Source organism: Bombyx mandarina, chromosome 04, assembly GCF_030267445.1.
Source record: "Bombyx mandarina strain Sakado chromosome 04, ASM3026744v2".
Classification (NCBI taxonomy): Eukaryota; Metazoa; Arthropoda; class Insecta; order Lepidoptera; family Bombycidae; genus Bombyx; species Bombyx mandarina.
The window spans coordinates 13,106,791-13,129,100 of NC_143211.1; the positions used below are offsets into that span (position 1 = coordinate 13,106,791).

At 33.1% G+C, this 22,310-nt stretch overlaps 1 protein-coding gene across 3 annotated transcripts in view; it reads right to left on the minus strand.

The window, feature by feature from the left end:
- Window positions 1-22,310, minus strand: part of Mct1 (Monocarboxylate transporter 1) — a 51,964-nt gene that overhangs the window by 22,199 nt on the left and 7,455 nt on the right. The window contains exons 1-3 of one of the 3 annotated variants that reach the window (XM_089727096.1): window positions 12,645-12,821; window positions 8,231-8,345; window positions 1,387-1,882 (exon numbers count right to left, since the gene is read on the minus strand). In XM_089727096.1, the coding sequence (XP_089583222.1) occupies window positions 1,387-1,531 (145 nt within the window). In that variant the 5' untranslated portion in view covers window positions 1,532-1,882; window positions 8,231-8,345; window positions 12,645-12,821. Of the gene's footprint in view, window positions 1-1,386; window positions 1,883-8,230; window positions 8,346-12,644; window positions 12,822-22,310 lie in introns of those variants that run through there. The other 2 variants (XM_028176442.2, XM_089727095.1) reach the window with 2 other exon arrangements.

Sequence of the window (22,310 nt, forward strand, 5' to 3'; positions counted from 1 at the left end):
ACGAATCCCAAGATACTAAGAGTGAAACTATTTCTAAAAGAACTAAAAGACTACACACAGTCACAACAAAGAAGGTAAAGTTAGGCAATTTAGGCTCTTAGTACCTCACAGAAATCAACGTAAATATGTACTTCGGTGCGCCATGTAGGTCACTGGTGACCTACATGATTGTCAAAAGGTTAAAAAGGTCCCTTACAAAAAACGTATCCACTTTGCTGATACTAATCTTAAGATGGATGCGTGGAGTTAGGCGAATCGATAAGAAACTGAATAGAACTGTGTGTGCTATTGATGACCATATGAAAATTTAGTAAACTAATTTCTTGCACAGTAAAGTAATTATTTATATAGGAATAAGTCAATGTTCCGTTTTCTGAAAAATAATAGAAAGTAGGTAAGTATTTCTGCATATTAAATGCTTACTGAAATAATTTTTATATCTGTTATGAACAATAAAAGGGTTCGCTAAGTACGAAGTTCATAACGTATAGAGCAAAATGAAAAGCCTTTTATGTAAGTTTGGTACGGTCACGGGCGGAGGGAAAGGATAATGATAACGATTGTATGTATAATAATTTCTAAGCGAATTTCAAAGTTTAAATTTAGAAAGATATTCGGTATAATAGCAGAAAATTTTGCAATTTAAACATTTCAAACAATTTTATCACGATTTTTATTGTTATTGAAATCTTGAAAAGTATTATAAATTTAAAACTTAAGTAATATAAATTAATTAAATTAAAAATAGACTAAAAATATATTTATTTTGAGAATTGACTGATAAGTCAAAGTCAAATTGATTGTCAATGCAACGCCATTCATTAGATTTATTTTATTCATATTTACAACTTCGAAAAAAAAAACATGTTTTTTAACGAAAATGTATTTCTTCCGAATCGAAAAACACGGAAAGTTCAATAAAGAAGGCAGTTACGTGCTTGCTAAATTAGGTTCGGAACGAGAGTTTATTTTCGTGAAAGCCCACAATCTGATAATATCCGAATTTATATTTGTTTGAAAAATCCATGTCACTTATTTCATATCCTTGAACTAGTACTAGTAACAAATACAAGGTGTATTTGAATATTTTCCGACGATGACACCGAATTGGCGATTAGCATGACGGCACTAAAAAGGAAACGCCATAAATCTAAGGAGATAGATAGATAGATAAATATACTTTTGATTTAATTTTATTTACATATGATATTGAATAAAAGTCATGTACCAAAATATTAAGTAAATTGACGCGCTGCCTCCAGACTCAAAGGAGAATTTAAAGAAAACGAGAAGTATACAGTTTCGTAACTGTCATTTCATACACTTTATGTTAGTATTTTAGGGAGTAATTTTAAATATGTGTAAAAATTTTGAGAGAATACTCACTGACAATGTGGATCATGAATGAGGCGAAGACGACCATCCATCCCCATCCCCCGTCTGGTGGTGGCGCGGGACTTTCAGAGCCTTCTCTCGAATCTTCCATCTCAGTGTTGTCATTCTTAGAATTCTTTGAAACGCTCAGAGACATTTTGGCACACTCCGAAGGCAGTTGTAATGATTTTTAATTAAATATAGCCTATTTTCTAAATGCGTAATTATTTTTGTTATTTTATTTTCTTCGAATTATATTGTTTGGAGATATGTTTGTCTGTTAATGTACAAAATGTATTTTATTTAGAATGTATGGAGGCACTAATACGTGATAAAGCTTTTTATATCACATAGAAAATTGGAAGAGTAAAAAGAAAAAAAGTAAATTAAAAGTCTGCTATCTTTGGTCACAGACCATTGTGACTAAAGCTAGCTCCGGTTTATCATTTCTTTGTCGGATAAAGATAGCTTCCAGTAAGCCGTGCACATTTCCCTTTCTTGCTGATATCTGAAACAAAAAGTTAAAATTGTTACAAAATTTGCTAATGGCCAAAAAATGCTGATTTCTTAATATTATTCACGTTAAAATCAAATTAAATTTTTTTAATAGTGGTTTGAACTAAATAAATGCCTTTTTGTTTCATTTCGTAAAATAGTTTATTTTGTAATGTTAAAACTTGAAGTCGTTTTAGGTAAATAAATTGTTTCTAAATATCCGAAAGTCCGCTTCGATTTACGATTCTTCCAAATTCTTAGCTGAATAAGCAGTGACTTACGATATAATAAGGCTGACAATAGCTTAACTGAATTGAGGTCATATTTAGCGTCAATTTTTCTAAATTATTTAGACTCTAGTCAATCAGTATATGTATGTATAAGTGTACCTAACTAATACTATGATTAGAAAATATATCAAGTATCAACTACGATATTTAAGCATTTTATCGCAAATATTTGTAATCTACTGTAATTAGAATATCTAATAAAATATCTAAATACTGTCTGGTATTTCAATTTTTTCTTTGGATAAATATTTTTGTTTAGTATAATGATATAAATCTAATTGTTATATCAATGGAATGATTTTCAGATTTGGCATATTTTGTTGTAAATGAAGGAAATCAAATCGATCCTATTATCAAGACTTCGCCGATAAATCGATTCATAATGGGTAGCAGAATTTTTTCATAATTCATCTAAATTCACAGCGACTACAACATGATATGATCCTTTATAGATTTCTAAAGAAACATAAAAAGGGTTATTCCTAATTTCAAATCGTAATAGCTTCGCGGAAGTAGCCACAGCTTTTATTTATTGGATCTATATCAAGATAGCATGAAGCTATCTCCTTAACATAAAGGTCTTAAGGTCTTTCGTAATTAAAGCTAGTACCTGCTTCCCGTTTAGGGCAAAGACACAGTCGTATGATAGTGATAGTAGGTACCTTTAATCCCTTTGAAGTGCTACACGCTACAAATGGTAGGACCTCTTGTACTGGTGGTAGGACCTTTTGTAAGTCCGCGCGGGTAGGTACCACCGCCCTGCCTATTTCTGCCGTGAAGCAGTAATGCGTTTCGGTTTGAAGGGTGGGGCAGCCGTTGTAACTATACTTGAGACCTTAGAACTTATATCTCAAGGTGGGTGGCGCATTTACGTCGTAGATGTCTATGGGCTGCAGTAACCACTTAACACTAGGCGGGCTGTGAGCTCGTCCACCCATCTAGCAATTAAAAAATTATCTATTTTTAATTTCATATAGGATAGAACATTTTGTGTTAGTATGGTTTCAAATGATTTTAGCATTCTACAAGTAAAAGAAAACAATGCTGCATCAGAAGAGAAAAAAAAAAAATGACAATAGGATGCGGTTTAATATGGGACTTGTAAATAATGTCAGAAGCTATCAAGAAAAGTATGAACCATGATCGATCGATCGGTATCGCTTGCCTCGCTGATAATAACCTTTCGTAGGTGGAATGGGTGATTTCACGATAACACGCTATGATTTTTGGGTTATCGAAACCTTATCTCGGAGGTTGGTTAACTAGTTGTTGTTGCTAGCTAGTTTTCTGTTCGGTAGTATTACTCAAAAGGTTTGGATTTTTCTATTCATTAGTGATTTTGCGATACCGAAAACCTCTAACCACGTAATGTAAATTTCCCGTTTGTATAGATGCGTCGCTTCGGTAGCGATCCGTGCGATGGTAAAAAGAAGAAGAAGAAGGGAACATGTCGAGCAGTTTCTCTAAGCACGTCGCGTCCCATGTGTTCTAAACTATGGAACTGTTATAAATTTTAAGTATTGCAGTGTGTATTTTTAGTATTTATACACAAACAAAAGATCAGTTCAATATCAAAACTTTATCAGCTATGAACTTCAGGAGAAATTTTCGTATATAAGTACATACGTAAATGATCCATCGAAATATTTTCTCGCATCCTAAAAAATCCTGATTCTGCTTTATAAAATGTATTTTATAACCATTACTTTACGGTTGTGCGTTCAATATTTCATTAAGAACGTATACAGTACGTTGTTGAAAGTTGAACGTGCATCGTGAAGTACCCATGGCCCAGTAGCTAAGACACCTTGTGAACTCGTCACGGGATTATGGGGTTGTTTAGTTATTGAGGCAATTTTTCTAAGTAAATTTGTACTTATAAAATCCGCGTTGAAGGAATAGTATAAGAAATACGCATTATTGTCGGTTATGATGAGTGGTAGGCAGTGTTAGACACCGACTTCTCTTTTATGTCAGCCGTTGTGCGTATTACCTATTGCCACAGGAGGATCTTCCGTTCAGTCTCTACTCGCTAAGTCGACGGTCAGAATATTGTTTTATTTGTTTTCGTTATTTAAATTAAATGAAGTTAAGATTCTCTCATTTATTTGTGAAGAAAACTGGATTGTAACAAATATTGATATGAGTGAGTAAAAACCGGTAAGCACGTACCGTACGATTCCAACGTAATAATTTGTTAATTAATACTTTAATACTTAATAACCTAATTAATAATAACGTTAATACTTTGTATGCAGAGTACGATAAAGATAATAAAAGTACTTTAATAATCATAGTTTGTGGGAAGAAAAGCTGCCTAACATTAATATAAATCAAAAGAGGCTTGTGGAGAGTATTAAGCGGTAGGCAGCGGCTTGGCTCTGCCTCTGGCATCGCTGAAATCCATGGGCGACGGTAACCACTCACCATCAGGTGGGCCGTATGCTCGTCTGCCTACAAGGGCAATAAAAAAAAATTCCGTCATCAAGAAATGAATTGGCTAAGTTTGGAATATTACTGAAAAAATTCACGCACACAACGCTGCTCTTTAACTACCTTAAGACACGAGAGGTCGAAGTCTTAATGGAATGATTGTGTCGTCTTCCGAATTGGAACACATGGCTGCTTTGCGATAGAAATAAGCTGGGTGGTGTGGAAAATTATAAAATACTCTTGTGCCAGTAAGTAATTATGCAAATGATATCTTTTTGCAGTTTTATTACAGGATATTTCTTACCTGAACCCGCGTTAAGTACGTAGCTTATAAGAAAAAGATATCTGCCTGCGGAATTTGAAGCCGTCATTTTCACATTGCTAGATGCAAGTACACCGGACGTCTTATCTTTTAGGCTGAGAAGTACTGATTATGATGAAGTTATAAAAGTTGCCGCAGAGGGTCGGTATGATGTAATGGTCAGCCAGAGTTCTACCATGTAAGAATCTTTTATTTACTTTTTGTTTTTATCATGACATCATCATTTCTGATTAAATTTGATTTGATGAATTTTTTCGTGTTCTTGTGCTTGCTTAAAAAAATGTTTGCTTTAATTTTCGAAGCTTTAACAGTGGCGTAAAATAAATTTATTAGAGCTTCTTGTCCGATACGAGTAACATGTCATTTGAATCTAGTTTATTACGCTCGGTCTGATTACAGATTTTAGGCTTCATAATTCCTCCTCTTAAACCAATCATCCTTTTGACAGCATTACTGATGGTAGGACCTCTTGTGAGTACGCGCGGGTAGGTACCACCACCCCGCCTATTTCTGCCGTGAAGCAGTAAATATGTTTCGGTTTGAAGGGTGAGGCAGCCGTTGTAACTATACTTAAGACCTTAGAACTTATATCACAAGGTGGGTGGCGCATTTACGTTGTAGATGTCTATGGGCTCCAGTAACCACTTAACACCAGGTGGGCTGTGAGCACGTCCACCCATCTAAGCAATAAAAAAAAACTTAAATCAAATCCAACCAAACATCAGCTTCGGAGGGTGTGGTCTGGCCGTATCAAATAGGTATTCTGTGATAACACGGGGGTCAAACTTGTTTAAGTAGACTATGGCTAAGAAAAAAACCGCACCTCAGGGTTATCAAATTTGTGACACCGATATTCAACAGTCATATTACGAATAAGCTTATTATTATTTGTTTATTAAATTTTTAGGCAGACGAGCATACGACCCACCATACAGTAAATGGTTACCGTCGCTCATGGACATCAGCAATGCCAGGGACAGCTAAGTCGCTGCCTACCATTGAGTACTCTCCGCAAGCCTCGTATGAAGAAGGACATGTTATAAAGCATAAGTTCACTAATGCATATTTTTTTTATCAAGATACATAAGATAAGATTAATGTTAAGTGTTGACCGGAATTAACAGACGTGGCCACATGACATAGCATTAAGATAATGCATTTATCGCACTGGAACATCGGAAGTATTATTATTATTATATTTTTTTTTTTTATTGCTTAGATGTGTGGACGAGCTCACAGCCCACCTGGTGTTAAGTGGTTACTGGAGCCCATAGACATCTACAACGTAAATGCGCCACCCACCTTGAGATATAAGTTGTAAGGTCTCAGTATAGTTACAACGGCCGCCCCACCCTTCAAACCGAAACGCATTACTGCTTCACGGCAGAAATAGACAGGGCGGTGGTACCCACCCGCGCGGATTTCGTAGTAAATATAGCAAAATATTTTGGTGATTCTTTTGAAGATTTCATTCAGTACTAGCTGAGCCGGCAGACTTCGTAGTGCCTCAATAGATAAATAAAAGACCTAAACTTTTGTATATAATAAACTTAAAACAAACAAAAGGAATCCGTTCGACGGGGGACACATCAAAGGAAAAACAAAATAGTTATTTTTATTTAATTCCGAGCATTTTAATATTAATCTACCTTTTAAACCTTCTCTGGACTTCCACAAATAATTCAAGACCAAAATTAGCCAAATCGGCCTAGCCGCTCTCGAGTTTTAGCGAGACTAACGAACAGCAATTCATTTTTATTTATATAGAAGATTATTTTAAGTTATTTACTCCTTCAAAGCAACCGCCCTGTATTTAATGATATATTTTGAGTATTTACGGTATGAGTATATGAGAATATATTTGTAAGGTATTATGTTTGTCTCAGGCAAGCGGTACGCGGTTATCAATAAGCAAGCATATTATTTTCATACATATTTTCTAGCTATTATTTGTTGAAAACTGAGTTAATTTCTTTTCGGTATTTGCCTGAACTTTTATTATTTTCATGTTTGTTTTATCAACGGTTTAAACCTGTATATTAACTGTAGATTTAAACCTCAGCTAGAGTTTTTGTCAAATGATTGCCTCATATACAAGATTCGGTGAATTTATTGTAAATTAATTTTTTTTCCTGTACATTACAAATTTAGAGATAATATTAAAAACGATTATTTAAAAAAAACTTTTAAGATAAAGACAATGAGAAATAAGAAATTAAATTATTGTAGATGAAAGGTCAAGGCAGCCGGTTTTGCGAATGTTTTTACAAAAGATAGATGACTTTATATCAAATAGAAACCTTAGTATGCAAATAAATTATAATTAGATAGAAAAAATATTTTTATTCTATAAGTATTAGGTATGTACCCACGATATTTTTTCATTTAAAATGTCTTTAGTGGTTACCAAAGACTACCATTACAATGCCACAATGGGGTGCATGGTATCAGAAGTTATAAATATTTTATAAACAGATATGAGTAGAAGGATTATTTTGATAATATCTTGAAAAGCACCCCACGCTTTTTTACAATAAAATCATTTTTTCTTACACTATTTTTAATACAAATTTATTAAAAAAAAAATTCTATTTTTTAGTTGGATTTTCTATAAAAGCGTATTTTGTTAGTTTCTTTAAACTACTATTTAATTTTCATTTTTTAGTTGAATTTCAATTTTTTCATAATTTATTTTATTTTAAGTATGAATTGTCATCGGTCGTTAATAAGTATACCAAATTTCGAGTTAATACGACGCTTTGAAGTGGGTCAAAATCATGTTCAAAGATTCCGTTACATAACATACTAACATACATACGTCTGAAGCTAATAAAAGCGTATTAAAAGGGTTAATTTTTAAGGGTTATTTTCTTTAATTGACTTTGTAGACAGACGAGTAGGTATACGGCTCACCTGATGGTAAGTGGTTGCTGTCGCTCATGGACGTCAGCAAATCAAATGAAATCAAATCAAAAAAAAAAATTCAACATAAATGAAAGTACATACTTGTTGAACGTCAAAAAAGCAATGCCAGGGGCACAGCCAAGTCGCTGCCTACCCACATATTTAGTAAATCATTTAGTTTTATTACTAACACACGGACAGAATAATCTCGTTATTGTGTCACAAGCATAGCGTTCGTGTTATCAACTTGATAAGCCGAATGAGATGGAACGTGTTTTGAGAGTAATGAGAACATGCCATATGTTGTCATCAATGCAATTTTTTTTCTTTAGAGATATTTTTTCCTTTTTTACATATTGCTATTACTATATTTAACACTTGGAACACTTTAGAAACATTTTACAATTCGCACTTCACTTCCTCCGCTTCTCTTCAGGTGATCCGTTCGCTCTTTTGCTTCGAGTAGATCCGATTACTAAATGCCTTCATGTAATCTCTGCAACGCTTTTATAGTCCACACGACAAGTCTGCAATTATAGAGAACGTTCTCGAAAGAACGAGTCGTTTCGATATGTGTTTTTGCTCTTTGATAATAGGTGGCGTTACACTTATCGAGTGTTCTCGATATTACTTGTTATTTTGGTATTCGTTTCTCCTATTTGACGACAGATGGCGATGGGAGATGATTACTCTTACCATCGTAACAATATGCATCGTAACAACAACAATATATAATATATTTTGATTGCGTTGCGTATGTATAGAGGATTCATTTAGAATAAAACGTATGTATGTTTGGTTTCTATTGATAAACCTATTATTATATGAATTTGTTTGCCTGTTTCAAAACGTTGCTGCTAGAAATCGCTTTTAGCGATAAGACCCTACAAGTTATGCGTGCTATTGATTCATGTTCAATGTAAATTATATTTTGGTCTGCAGTAAAGTATACTTTGCCTACCTTTTTCTTTCATTTGTTTTATCTATAAGGTTTAATAAGGAATTCTATCCTTTTAATTAATTATATTTATTTATTGAAGCATAACAAACAGAATTGCCGCAATAAGCACAGCGATGAATAAGAGATAATAACTTACAGTTGTACTATCACATTACATCAGAGTAAATTTAATACAAATGTTGCTTTTTTAATTGCTTTGTAGGCAGGCTAGCGTACGACTCACGTGATGGTGAATTGCTATCGTTGCTCATTGACATAAGCAATGTCAGGGTCAGAGCCGACCTACTGTTTACTGGTGGGGACTCTTCTCATACATCGTTTGAAGAATGATATAACATAGCGCTTGCGGAACATCCTAGAGGAGAGTTCAATTCAGAGTCGGATGGTAAATCTCAAATAATATAATATTAATATAATATAATAACATAATCTAATATATAAAATTCTCGTGTCACAATGTTCGTTCCCATACTCCTCCGAAACCGCTTGACCGATTCTCATGAATTTTTTTATGCATATTCAGTAAGCCTGAGAATCGGCTACTATCTATTTTTCATACCCCTAAGTGATTAGGGTTGTCCACCCCTAACATATTTTTTTTATTTGGACTTTTTTTTTGTTATAATGAGGTATTATGTGGTTGAATGAGGTTTTGTTATTTTTATTATATATTCCCTCATCGTTCACAACACTACATACCTCTTTCACTCATTTACCACATCCTTACACACTTATAATAAGTTAGTTTTTTTTTCTACACTAGAAATTATCTAGAAATCTTATATATTATGGCAAAACAATGTTTGCCGGGTCAGCTAGTATTATATACAAATCGAATTTGCTCTTGAGAGGTAAGGTTGAGCTATATTAAAGGTATGATTTAAAACCTTGACCGCTTAGTTATTTGTAAAGCTGCTTTGCTAATCGCTACTAATTGTTATTCCGTTTGAATGTAATTTTACAACACGAAGGTCATCGAAATTAGAGACCAATAAAAGACTTTTCTCTGAATAATATTTTGTACATTCGTGTGTTTGTTTGTTGGTCTTAAAATTACAATACATGTACTGTATGATGGTCTTATCTACAATTTAAGTACTGTTTTAACTTTGTAATATCTTTTTTGTTATTTCTTAGATGGGTGAATTACGGCCTACCAGGTGTTAAGTGGTTACTGGAGTCAAAGACTTCAATAACGTGAATTTCATCACCCACCTAGAGATCCGAGTTCTAAATTTCAGTTTTAGAGTATTACGGTTACTCCACCCCATACCCGATCCTGCGGACAGAATAGTAAATAGTCGTCGTCGCCCAAAACACGTCATTTCGGATTCTCCCGATCCACTATTGGTGTTTTTAGGTACCTCAAGCATCGGTCACCGTTCTCGTGGAACCCACCATTTGCGACGAAGAGTTCGGCGAGTTCGGCGAGACCCACAGACAAAGCCCACTGAGTTTCTCGACGGATCTTCTCAGTGGGTCGCGTTTCCGATTCGGTGATAGATCTGCAAAGCACTGCTCTTGCTAGGGCTAGTTTTAGCAACGTTAGCAGGTTAGAGCTCCGTGAGCTCACCTACTCGCTAGGTGAATCTAGTATGACCCTTTGAGGTCACTAAAATTGCTAGAAAAAAAAGCACCATCCTTCAAAATGAAACACATTGCTGCTTCACGGCAGAGATGGACAGGGTTGTGATCACTCAATCTTAAAAGAAGAAAGAAAAGAATGGTTGTGATATCTCTACGCATGCGGGCTCAACAGACGTAAAAAAAAATTGATTCATTCAGATGCCTTCTTCAATTCCTGAATTTCTTGATATTGTTTTTTTTTAATGATTTTGGTTTTAGATAATATTATTCCCTATCTAATCGCTGGTAGCCCAAGAGGCTATTTCAGCTACGTTCGGACGGGAATACTAATAGATGAATTAGTTTTGTTACTGTATATTGTGACTTACGAGTCTAAATCAAATTAAATAAAAAAACATAGAATGACTTATGGAATAAAAAGAAAATATGAATTAAGAAACTAACAAGTTAATGACAGCATTTAAAATAAAACCGCTACTGATACCGTAAAATATTAAGCTTCTACTATGTTTTAAAGTTTTTTATTAGCTACTTATATTAAAACCGAATTATTACTATTTTTTTAGTGTTATACGCTAACATTACAGCGTAAATCAGATACTAAATAAAAAACTAGATGCTCTGAGTTTGTGGTTCAATTAATGTCGTCTACACATGCGGCGCGTGCTTCTTTTGCTGAATTATATAACCATTACCAAAATACAATAATTATAAAATATAATCACATAAAAATATATATTATCAAAATATAACCATTACCAAATTACAATAAGTGAAAATTGAGGTCCTACTTGTTATTGTCGATCGCAGTTGTTTTTGAATACTGTTTATTTTGGAATCAAGTACATATTGTGTAGTATCTATGTAGGGATTTGGTACTGACTCCTGTGGCTCCTACTACTATAGGGAAGAAAATAGCAGATGTTTTTCACAATCTGCCTATTACTCGTTTGATTTGTATTACATGTTGTATTGTATTGTACCTATTACTTGTAGTTACTTTTAATTTTTATATTCCTTTTGCTCCTATGCTATAAATTGATGGTGTAGTAACGTTTATGAAGTAAGTTTTATTTAGTAATACTATATTTATTTAATATATATTATTTGGTTTATTTGATTAATTTGATTAGTTTTATTAAACTAATCTATAAATATTTATAAACTGTATTCTCATGATTCTATTTTTCTTCCTCGGAAGATATTTTCTTAAATCCTGATGGACAGTGTCGTTCTTTTTGTTGTGATGTGATGCGTAGAACGGTATGTACAATAAGTCTGTCCGTTTGTCTCAGAAATTGTGGACACTAATTATCACAAGTACTGCACTGATTTAAAAATTTACTAGAAGGGCTATAGGCATTAGCAAAAGTTTATTTTAAGTCAGATGAAAAGAATTGCCCTAGGCTAATTTTATAGAGTGTATTCGCGGGCACGTGTTCTGTATAAAAATATGTATCTACATAATTAACCATTACTTATACAGTTAGTTTCCGACACAGTTTCGCATACTATACAGTTTTCGTGTTCACGGACCACTTAATTCTGGAACGTACGAGTATGTTACAAATAGTGAAATGTACTTAGTACTGTTAAAGACGGGTGGATATTCATTACCAATGAAAAAAAAAACTTGTTTCATTTTATTACAGAGTTGATGTACAATGAAACTAAATTGGAAAACACGAAAAAAAGTTATCTATTCAAATGTAACAGAGTAAATTATAAAGTTCTGTGCGTTCTGTACTGTCTGTAGTGAAGTAAAGTTAGTAAAGTTCTGTACTGTCTGTAGTGAAGATAAAGGTCTTCAAAACGGAACGAAAAAAAGGATCTTGAGTGAACGGCTAAAATGTAAAACAAATTTGTGAATTTACGATCAGACACATGTGAATGTTCAATGAAATTTATTCCAACAAAAGCAAATGATTAAATCAGCAGGTAGTAACAAAACAAAGATTATTATTTGATTGATGATTGTTCGTCGACGTTGTTTACATCGTACAATGTACTTTAATAAAATTCTGCATGCGCAGTTCAATGCACTGAGAAGTTTATTTTATAGAAGAAGAAAAAAAACGTTTATTTTTGTTAATACATGAAGAAAATTCGCGCCAAAAAACATGACATTGCATTTTACTGGGCGTTTAAAAAATTTAAATAAAAATAGCCAAAGGAAATCGAACATACTTCATCATTGACCAGTGTATAATAAACGTAAATATTATAGTAAACAAAGTTATGTACATATTGTATTTGTTTAAATGTTTGAAAAAATTACCTTCAATTTCGACGGTACGACACAGTACGTTTCAATCCGTGGGTAATGAGATTTATTATCACGACATTAAAAATTGTTTTCACTGCGATATGACAAAAAAACGACACAAGATTCTGAGCGAACTCGGCCAGCGTCCAAGCGCGCGCGGATCTACCCTTCGACTGACTGGCGAGTGGCGGCTACGTTTACGAAAATAGCAGATAAAACCGAGGAAAAGATAGACTCAAATATTTATTTTTCGACAGAACGAATAAAGGCTATTGTTACATATGATAAACGAGATAAGTTTGATAGTGTAGTGTCTTGTAAGGGTTGGAATTTATTGAAAGATTGGCTTGTCGAATAAAATATTTTTGTTAATGGTATCGTGAAACAGGCGTCAGCTTATCTAAGGTGAATAACTAAATTAGAACATTTGAATAGGTTTGTTAATTATTGTCTATTATAAAATAAGCACGTTTTGAGAATATTATGTTATACCTATATACTTTATGATATTGATTTAAAAGATGCCAGAAAACATATTTAACCTGAAGATCGTAACGAGATTTTCAAAGTTGACCTAGTTATCCGATATCTTGTGCTTTTGTAGAAAATTGAATGAACATTTGCATAAATAAATAATTATTTTGCTAACGGTACAGATTGGGTTTTGGTAAGCGAGGTCCAAAAGGCCAAGTCAAAAGTATTAAAAATAAAAATATAATTTTCTCTGCTCGTTTCCCGATTTGCTGCGTCATATGACAAGGAACCAGACAAAGAAGCATAATGTGAACGAAATGAAATGCTTTTATGTCATTAATAATAATTTTTTTATGATCGTAAATGAAAAGCCCTTTGTATTTTAAGAAAGCCAAAGAAGGTAGATAAACGCTAGTGATTTTCAAAATTACGTTTAAACATATAAATTATTAAAGCTTTTGTTTGTCATCTTTTTAACATGAAATCATTCTTTTATATAAATTATATGACGTCATTTTTTCAGTAGCAATACCGGCTTAGAAGTACTTCAATTGATACGAATTGACAGGTGTGTATTACTAGGGATACTGGTATATCGACGGATGGTGTTACTAAGGCTAAAATAATCTTCTTATCAAAATTCCACACAAAACTTATGAGTGATCTCAAATTATCTGCCCTAAACAATTTGAGATCGTACACTTGAGTTATTCTCAGTAATAAAAAAAAAACAGAAGGCTCAAACTTATTGTCGCATTGGATCCACCAGAAATTGTTTATATCTTATTCAAATACAAAATAACCTTGTACTACTTATTCTTATTTGTTAAATTGGTAAAAATGTGTTAGTTTTTGTCGTCTGCTTTGTTTTTAAGATAAGTAAAATGATTAAATAAAAAAAGAGCTCACCTAATTTATAAAAGCGTAAGCTAATTTTGCGCTAGTTATACCAGTTTCGAAACGAGCAATTTTTTTTTTTTTTTATGGCTTAGATGGGTGGACGCGCTCACAGTCCACCTGGTGTTAAGGGGTTGCTGGAGCCCATAGACATGTACAGCGTAAATGCGCCACCCACCTTGAGACATAAGTTCTGAGGTCTCAGGTATAGTTACAACGGCTGCCCTACCATTCAAACCGAAACGCATTACTGCTTCACGGCAGAAATAAGCAGGGTGGTGGTACCTACCCACGCGGATTCTCAAAAGGTCCTACCACCAATTAACGAAGAATAAAAAACCAAACTATTGCTTTTATCCGTACCGTAAGCTTTCCGACAGCATTTATTCATCACGTCGTCTAAGCCAAATCCGTTTCGAACAAAGACCCAAACAATGTAAGCTGACCTTTTATTTTCATGAAACGATGCCGAATTGAATGAATAACGCTTTCTTCTTGTCATTTTGTTTATTGTTTAATTTAATAATAAGGAGATGGGCGAGATACTAAAGTAAAAGATAGCTTTTTTTATTTTAATTTTGTTTGCGTTATAATTTTTCTTTTCTCTTGGCTTCAGTCTTGTTCTGGCGAATATGTTTTAAATTCAAATTAACTTTTAATTTTTAGTGGTGGTAGAGGTCTTGCGAGCCTGCTCGGATAGGTGCCACCGCCCTGGCTATTTTTGACGGGAGCAGTCGTTGTACCGTAAAACTGAGATTATAATTCACGTCTCAAGATAGATGGCGGCATTTACGCTGTTGATGTTCGTGGGTTTCGGTAACCACTTAACAGCAGGTGGGCTGTGAGCTTGTCCACGCATCTATGCAATAAAAAAATTATATTATCAAACGTTACCAATTACTGGAAATTTTATACAAGTGTTTTTTACGCAATAACCGAATAAATATTAATCCATATCTCCTGTTAAGCGTGATAATAGGAATTTGAAACAACGTCGAAAATTTATTTCCAAATTACCTGTCAATAATGCTAATATATAACGTATTTATCACTGGGTTTACGTTTATCCGTTAGCATATGATAACTATAACCTATAGGGGAGTTCAGCCTGAAGTTCAGACAGCCTAATGAGGATTTATTACTGGTGATATTTTGTGGGCTGCACAAGTAGGTACTATTATACTGTTTTATTTTGCCTCAAAATATTGATGAGTTCTCATCTGAAGGGTGATGCAGCCGTTACACAAAATAATTGAGATTTCGGCTTCACGTCTCAGGATGGATGGCGGCATTCCCGTTGCTGTCTATGGGCTTTGGTAGCACTTAAGCTCAGGTAGATCGTGAGCTATCCTCGGATAAACAATTAAACAGAATTAAGTCCGCTTTGAGAGTTTACAGGTACGTCTTTCTTTCAATTAAAAATTAAAGAGCATTACTAATTAATTGAACACCAAAAACAGAGGCTTGCAACTTACAATCGCAATTAATAAATTATGATGAACCTCCCATATAAATGGATAGCTTCGCATATCTCGATTTATAAATTGTTAAGTAGTACAAAAGTGACTAAGTATGGAGATACTGGCGGGTACCTATTAAAGAGCATTATTCAACATCCCTCGTTAAAAAAATTAAGAAAGCTTTTAATATAACATTTAATATTTAAATATATAAATTCGTACAAGCAATTTGTTTTATGAAACAATATTTAGATTACTTATTCTCATTATTATAGGTCCTAAGTATACAGGTCGATTAATGTTAAATATTCATCAAATATTATTTCATGAACCACAAGGGGTTTTAATAGCGGTAAATAGATTTAAGTAGGTGTTGCTTTGCGAAACCCATATTCATAATAGATTATCATTTACATATCATATAAAATACATAGTTTTGATTTAGGTTTCGTTGGACCTTTAGTTAGTTATTAAAATTAGTGTCAGTTTGGGGAATCCGTTTTTTTTAGTAATCACCATTGTTCTTGGACCTCAACAATGGGGTACAAAGCCGCTGTCTGAACGCTTTCGTTAATCCTCGTATGAAAAAACGATATATCATAGCGATCAGGGGAGGGAAGGGAAAAAGGAGGGAGGTTTATTCCAATGCTGGATGGTACATGGCAAAATATCATAGGAAACACTAAATATCTTCTTCAGAAGTATATGCTTTGAATAATAGATACGGTTATTTAGCAAGTACCTCGAAGTGAAAAAGCATCTAAATGTATGTAAAATTAATTTATATTTAATAAGTAAAAGACATTTTATTTTAAAAAGAGCACGCAGTGCTAGTTCGCATATTTAAACAAGTCTCTTCTGTATTGGAATAAATATTATTAAAACCGAAACGTGTGACTTGGCGACAGAAATACTCTGCCTCAGCCAAAGAAATTTTTCAATGCGTTGTTACCTTATGATGCTTGAAATCGTTAACTTTTTAGAAGCTTCACGACAAGGATTACGTCTTCAATTCGAAAATATTGGGAGTTTTTTCCCGGCAGTTAGAAATACATTTAGTGTTTCATTTTGGTTGCTCTTTTTTGTTTCAATTTTAATCACAAATGAACATTCTTACAAACAGACAAAAGGTGAATGGACCAAACCACCTATGCGGCATCAAATACACCGCTAATATTAGGTGTTAGAAGGAGGAGCAGTGGAAGTTCATTAACAAACTGTACCACACCATTTATTACAACAAACGGGTAATGAGCTAGTAGTAGTAGCAGGAGTTCGGAATTCCAGATTATCATGAAAAATTATTTCGTCTTAAAATATTATCTTTTATTATTAGCTGCCTCATGCGATTCAGACAAAAAACATCTGTGGGTTTTCGTAGCTTCAAGGCCATTTTTTGAAACATCTTAATAAAATATTAATAAAGTGTTCGATAATATTATATTTATTCATTTATTTATGTACACACAGAAAAGAAGACATAGTACAGAGTAATAGGAAAATTATGTACAAAGGCATGTATGTATTATGTATGAAAATTATGTATATATGAATATGTGAAATTAAATAACTGTAATGTAACATGTGAATATGTATTCAGTTCTAAATGAAAGATTACTACTACATTAAATAAAGTGAGATTTGGCTTCATAAATTCAAAAACATTATAAATTTAGAAAAACATTTATGTTTTAGCGATTTTCAAATTGGATCATTTTACAATTTAAACTTAGGTATTGTGAACTTACTTCGCTTCTTTTCAATTTTGTGTTGTTCTCACGTTTCGCGTATCTAATCCGGGTCATCTCCGGCTTATCAACGTTGTCCTAGACTCTGGGATTCAGATGGAGTGCTTGTAATCTACGGGTATCGCTTTGCAGGTGTGCAATAAATAATGTTGTGCACCTTGTTGAACGGTATTGGATTTTATCACGGGATTGCAAACTCGAATGTAATTAAAACTGCTAGGGCAGATAGATATTTATATAAGTTCTAGCGTACCAGAGGAATTAGGAGTTTTTTTTAAAATTAGAGATAGAATTAGCATATGGCATTTGTTTTTAGATTTTTATTATATTTATATAGTTTATATGAGTAAAAATATAATCACGTGATATGTATGTGGTGCTGTCTCTGTCAGACATTACGAAAAAATTAAATCGATTGATACGTATAGTTATAGTATACATGTTAACGGAAATGTATGTAATCCGTCATTGTATACAATTCCTAGGAAATGTATGTAATTCCTAAAATCGCACGGAAATGTGTGAAATAAATTATATTATACTTACACATTACACATTTCCTAGGAAATCTACATTACATTTCCTAAATAGCAATCGGAAATGTAAAACATTTAAGATATTGGTGGGTACGCGGGGACAGCGGGACGAGTCTTGCACTACGGTCAGTTGCCAACTTGCAATCCACTGGAACCGGCCAGGGATTTAAGAAGTGCCTTTGCAAGAAAAACTGTGCTACATCAAGATGTCTGTGTTTTAAAAATAAAGTATTATGTACTTCCAAATGCCATTCAAGCTTACTCTGCAAAAATAAAGAGCTATATGGACTGACAAAGTATTATTATAATATAAAAATTTACTTTTATACTTTGACATTTATAATTACTTAATTATCAGACTGATTACTTGCCAAATGAAAATTTTATTTTATAAGAATAAATATAAGTTGATTTTGTGATACGTTAAAAGTTAATAGATAGTTAGTTGATTCTAAAATCAACTAACTATATAACTACTAACTATATAAACTTCTAAAAGTTTTAATCAGTAAGATAATATGAATATATTATTATCATTTTACGGTATGACTGTTACTCGATTGTCTCAATAAGTGTTATAATAAAAAAATATTATTAACAACGTGTTTTATTACAGCAAGCATTTACTTTATACATTTCCTAATACGATATTGGAATTATATATAATTCCGAGGAAATTTATACATTAAATAGTTTTTCAAATAATATTTTATACATTTCCTAAATAGTATCGGAATTATACACATTTCCTAGGATTTGTATACAATTCCTTGATTTCATACATTTCCGGTAACATATATATAGATAGTATATATACGTAATAATATAGGATTTTTTTTAGTTTTCGAGTCTTTAAGTGTTCGTAAAGTATTTGAAACGTCGGAAATAATGTGATGACAATAAAAAACGCGATATTAAACTGTAAAATTAGTTTCAATTGTGTTGGATTAAAGTTGAAATTCCAAGCAGCGCCTCGATTTATATACTTCTTTCCGACCATGATTAAATAGAAAGAGAGGGAGAAAGTTTTTGTCTGAAATTAAAATTGTCAAGAAATACTCGATAGATAAATGCAAGCGTATATTAAGATACATATAGAGCAATATAGCTTTAGCTATTGTTACCGTATTGGAAAATTTAAACTGCTGGTATAAAATTATAACTGAGTTTTTGGAAACAGACTAATATAAAAAATGTGTGTGTGTGCAAGTACTGCAAGTCACACACGGTAGAAGTGAAACTTATAAAATATAAAATAAAAATAATCGCAAGGGTCAACCACTCCGCAGTGCAATGGAGCAGCCGCACCCCAGGGGAACCGCCTTCATAGTCACGGTATCCCGACGCCAGGTAGGTATGATATAGCATCATATAGCAAGAGAAATACGAGAACGTCTATCAACTGTGTAACATATTGTCACCGCGATTCAGGAATTATTGAATTTACGTGCAGCGACATCTGTTGATAGCAAATTAAATAGAAATTAAATAAACATGGCGCGTAACGGAAGAAATTAAGATGGCGCGTAACCGAAAAACGTTACATACGTTTTTTCCTCCCTACGTCGATAAAGAAGTTTCACTTCAAGAAAGCGATTAAATTCGCTACTTCAATCAAAATGGATTTATCTTTCTGTTTGTGTCACAAGCGAATAAAAAAAACATCATAATAATATGTCGTCCATTTTGACGAAATACATTTTTCAATTCAAACAAGCGTAGGAGTACGTTAATGCTCGAATAATTTAATTTTATTAGTTGAGTACAATCAGTGAGAGTAACTCTTGGCCCCATTCTGTGCATTTGTCGATCATAGGTTAAACGGTCAGCAAACGTTGCATACTACAGGCAACACAGATTAGTGTGACCATGTCTATATGGATAATTTAGATCAATTTGAAAGATGCACTAGGGATTGACGCAAAACTGGAGCTCGTTCTTTATACATATGAATATATCACTTTGCATTTATTTGCCTTGAAGAGTATACAGCGAACGGTGACGTCAGTTAAGCTTAGCCACTATTTACCACCGACAACTTATTTTGTTAGCCTATATGGACAGAACTACTGCCGACGACTTACTTTCTTATATGGACAGAACTCACTCTTCTCTTAGCGTTAGGCGGTTAGAACTCCGCATAGTGTTCCATTTCAAAAGTTGAAAAAACGATCATCCGACTTTCTAGTGTCGCGATTTTTAGAAGTTGATATTGAAATGATTTTAACCTGTATAAAATATATTTGAGGGTCATAAACGATTGATTGGATGTGGGATGATAGATACTTGATGGAATATTTATCTTTCAAACTGCATTCGGTTTAGACAGTTAGTAGATATTAATCATCCAGCTCTAATCCGATTAAACTGGATCAATGCAGTGTTGATATAATTCATAATGGGTCATATTAATACGTGAAGCAAAAACTTTGTACCCCATTTTACGAAAATCGCACGGACGGAGGAGTATGAAACCTACACATAAAGAGAATATAGAGAAGGAGTGCAGAATGCTAATTTTTTTTTAAAATTATGCTTTAAAAATACATTAAATAGATAAAAAAAACATTACACACACTACCATTTATTTGACACACACACATATTATGTATATTATACCCTTTTGTTTATTGTCAAACTTTTGTTATTGCTTAAAGCCTGTGCTCGAATTGAGAATAGGTTAATATTGTTTATCGTTAATATTATTTGACTATACTGTAGTCTTGGCGAAATCTGTGATTATAGAAGTATAATTGTCTTTGACAATAGAACCATAATAATGTTCCAACTTATAATTTCAATTAATTATAGTCGAATTTCGATTACAGAGGGACCACTAGTGGGTCAATAATTTCGAAAATTTACAGTACAATGCGCGATAGTTTCTGTCAGAGGTCAGAGGTTTTGTACAGAGAACTCGTTACGTATTTTTAATAATTTTTATCACATTCCCAAGAGTGTTATGTAAGTAACTCATATGAATAATTTATTTTAGGGTAATTGTTGTTTTAGAACGCGGTCAAGAGTTCCGCGTTTAATTGAAGACTACGCTTACTTAATTAAAGAGTTATAATAATGAATAATGAATGAAGTTTTTTTTTAAAACAACAGAAAATACAATACGCGTTTGAAACTATTTGGAATAAATTAAATTAGAACACGGAACTACAAGTGTCATTTAAATGAGCTAAAATGAATGTTAATAAACATAGATGATGAACTAATTACTCATTACAGTTCGTGCTTTGATAACAATTATTTTTATCTTTGGTTATTATTTGAACATAGATAAGAATTTGAAATGTTTGCGAATGTAGTATGTTAGTTTGATTTAGAGGGCACAGTGAGATGTGTTTAGCTATGTAACTTGTCATGTAAATATGCGTCATATCTCAGAAAGGCAAAGGGAGTTACGGTAGCGACATTATGAAACTGAAATTTCAGGTCCAGCAATCGACTGCGAATTTTTGGCGCAAAACATGTATTTTTTTTTATTTTTACCTTTACCTAATATGCCACGAACAATGGAGTTGCATTTAAAATCAACTTATTTCATCGAGATATTATGTACTACGTATAATACTACGTATAATATAATCTCGATGACTTATTTCGACTTAGATGTTTGAAATTTGTTTGATGTGAAAACCTTAATACTACAATCGCAACCAGAGAATAAATTTAGAAAATTTAGAAATTAGAAAATTAGTACAGAAAATTACAGTACATTAACTAAGTTTCTAACTTAGTTTCTAACTTTCTAAGTTTCTAACTAAGTTTCTAACTTAGTTTATGTACTGTATTATTCTTAAAATTCCAATCAACAGATTTTTTTTTTAAATTCACCAAGCCCTGGAGCCTTTGATTATATACGTGTATATAATCAAAGCCTGGAGCGCTGTTTTCATTCTTACGTCGTGCAATCTATTAAGTAATAATTAAATAAAAAGTAAGCTTTCTTTATAAATGTTCTTCAACAATTACAAATGTTTTCTTATGATTCAACAAATATTATATTAATCACGTGAAATCATGAAAGAAAAAAACAATATTTTAAACATTACGTAAGTATTCTTTAAACTTAGTGCAAACAAGATACTAAATTTTAATAGAATAGCTTATCATCTCATATTTAGTTTTTATTTTTTATTTTTTATTGCTTGGATGGGTGGACGAGCTCACAGCCCACCTGGTGTTAAGTGGTTGCTGGAGCCCATAGACATCCACAACGTAAATGCGCCACCCACCTTGAGATACAAGTTCTAAGGTCTCAAGTATAGTTACAACGGCTGCCCCACCCTTCAAACCGAAACGCATTACTGCTTCACGGCAGAAATAGGCAGGGTGGTGGTACCCACCCGCGCGGATTCACAAGAGGTCCTACCACCAGTAATTACGCAAATTATAATTTTTCGGATTTCATTTTTATTACACGATGTTATTCCTTCACCGTGGAAGTCAATCGTGAACATTTGTTGAGTAGGTACGTGAAGTGACAATTAGTCAAAGCTTGTGTTTTAGAAACAAAATGATACAAAAACGGAGCTGAAATCCATAATAAAC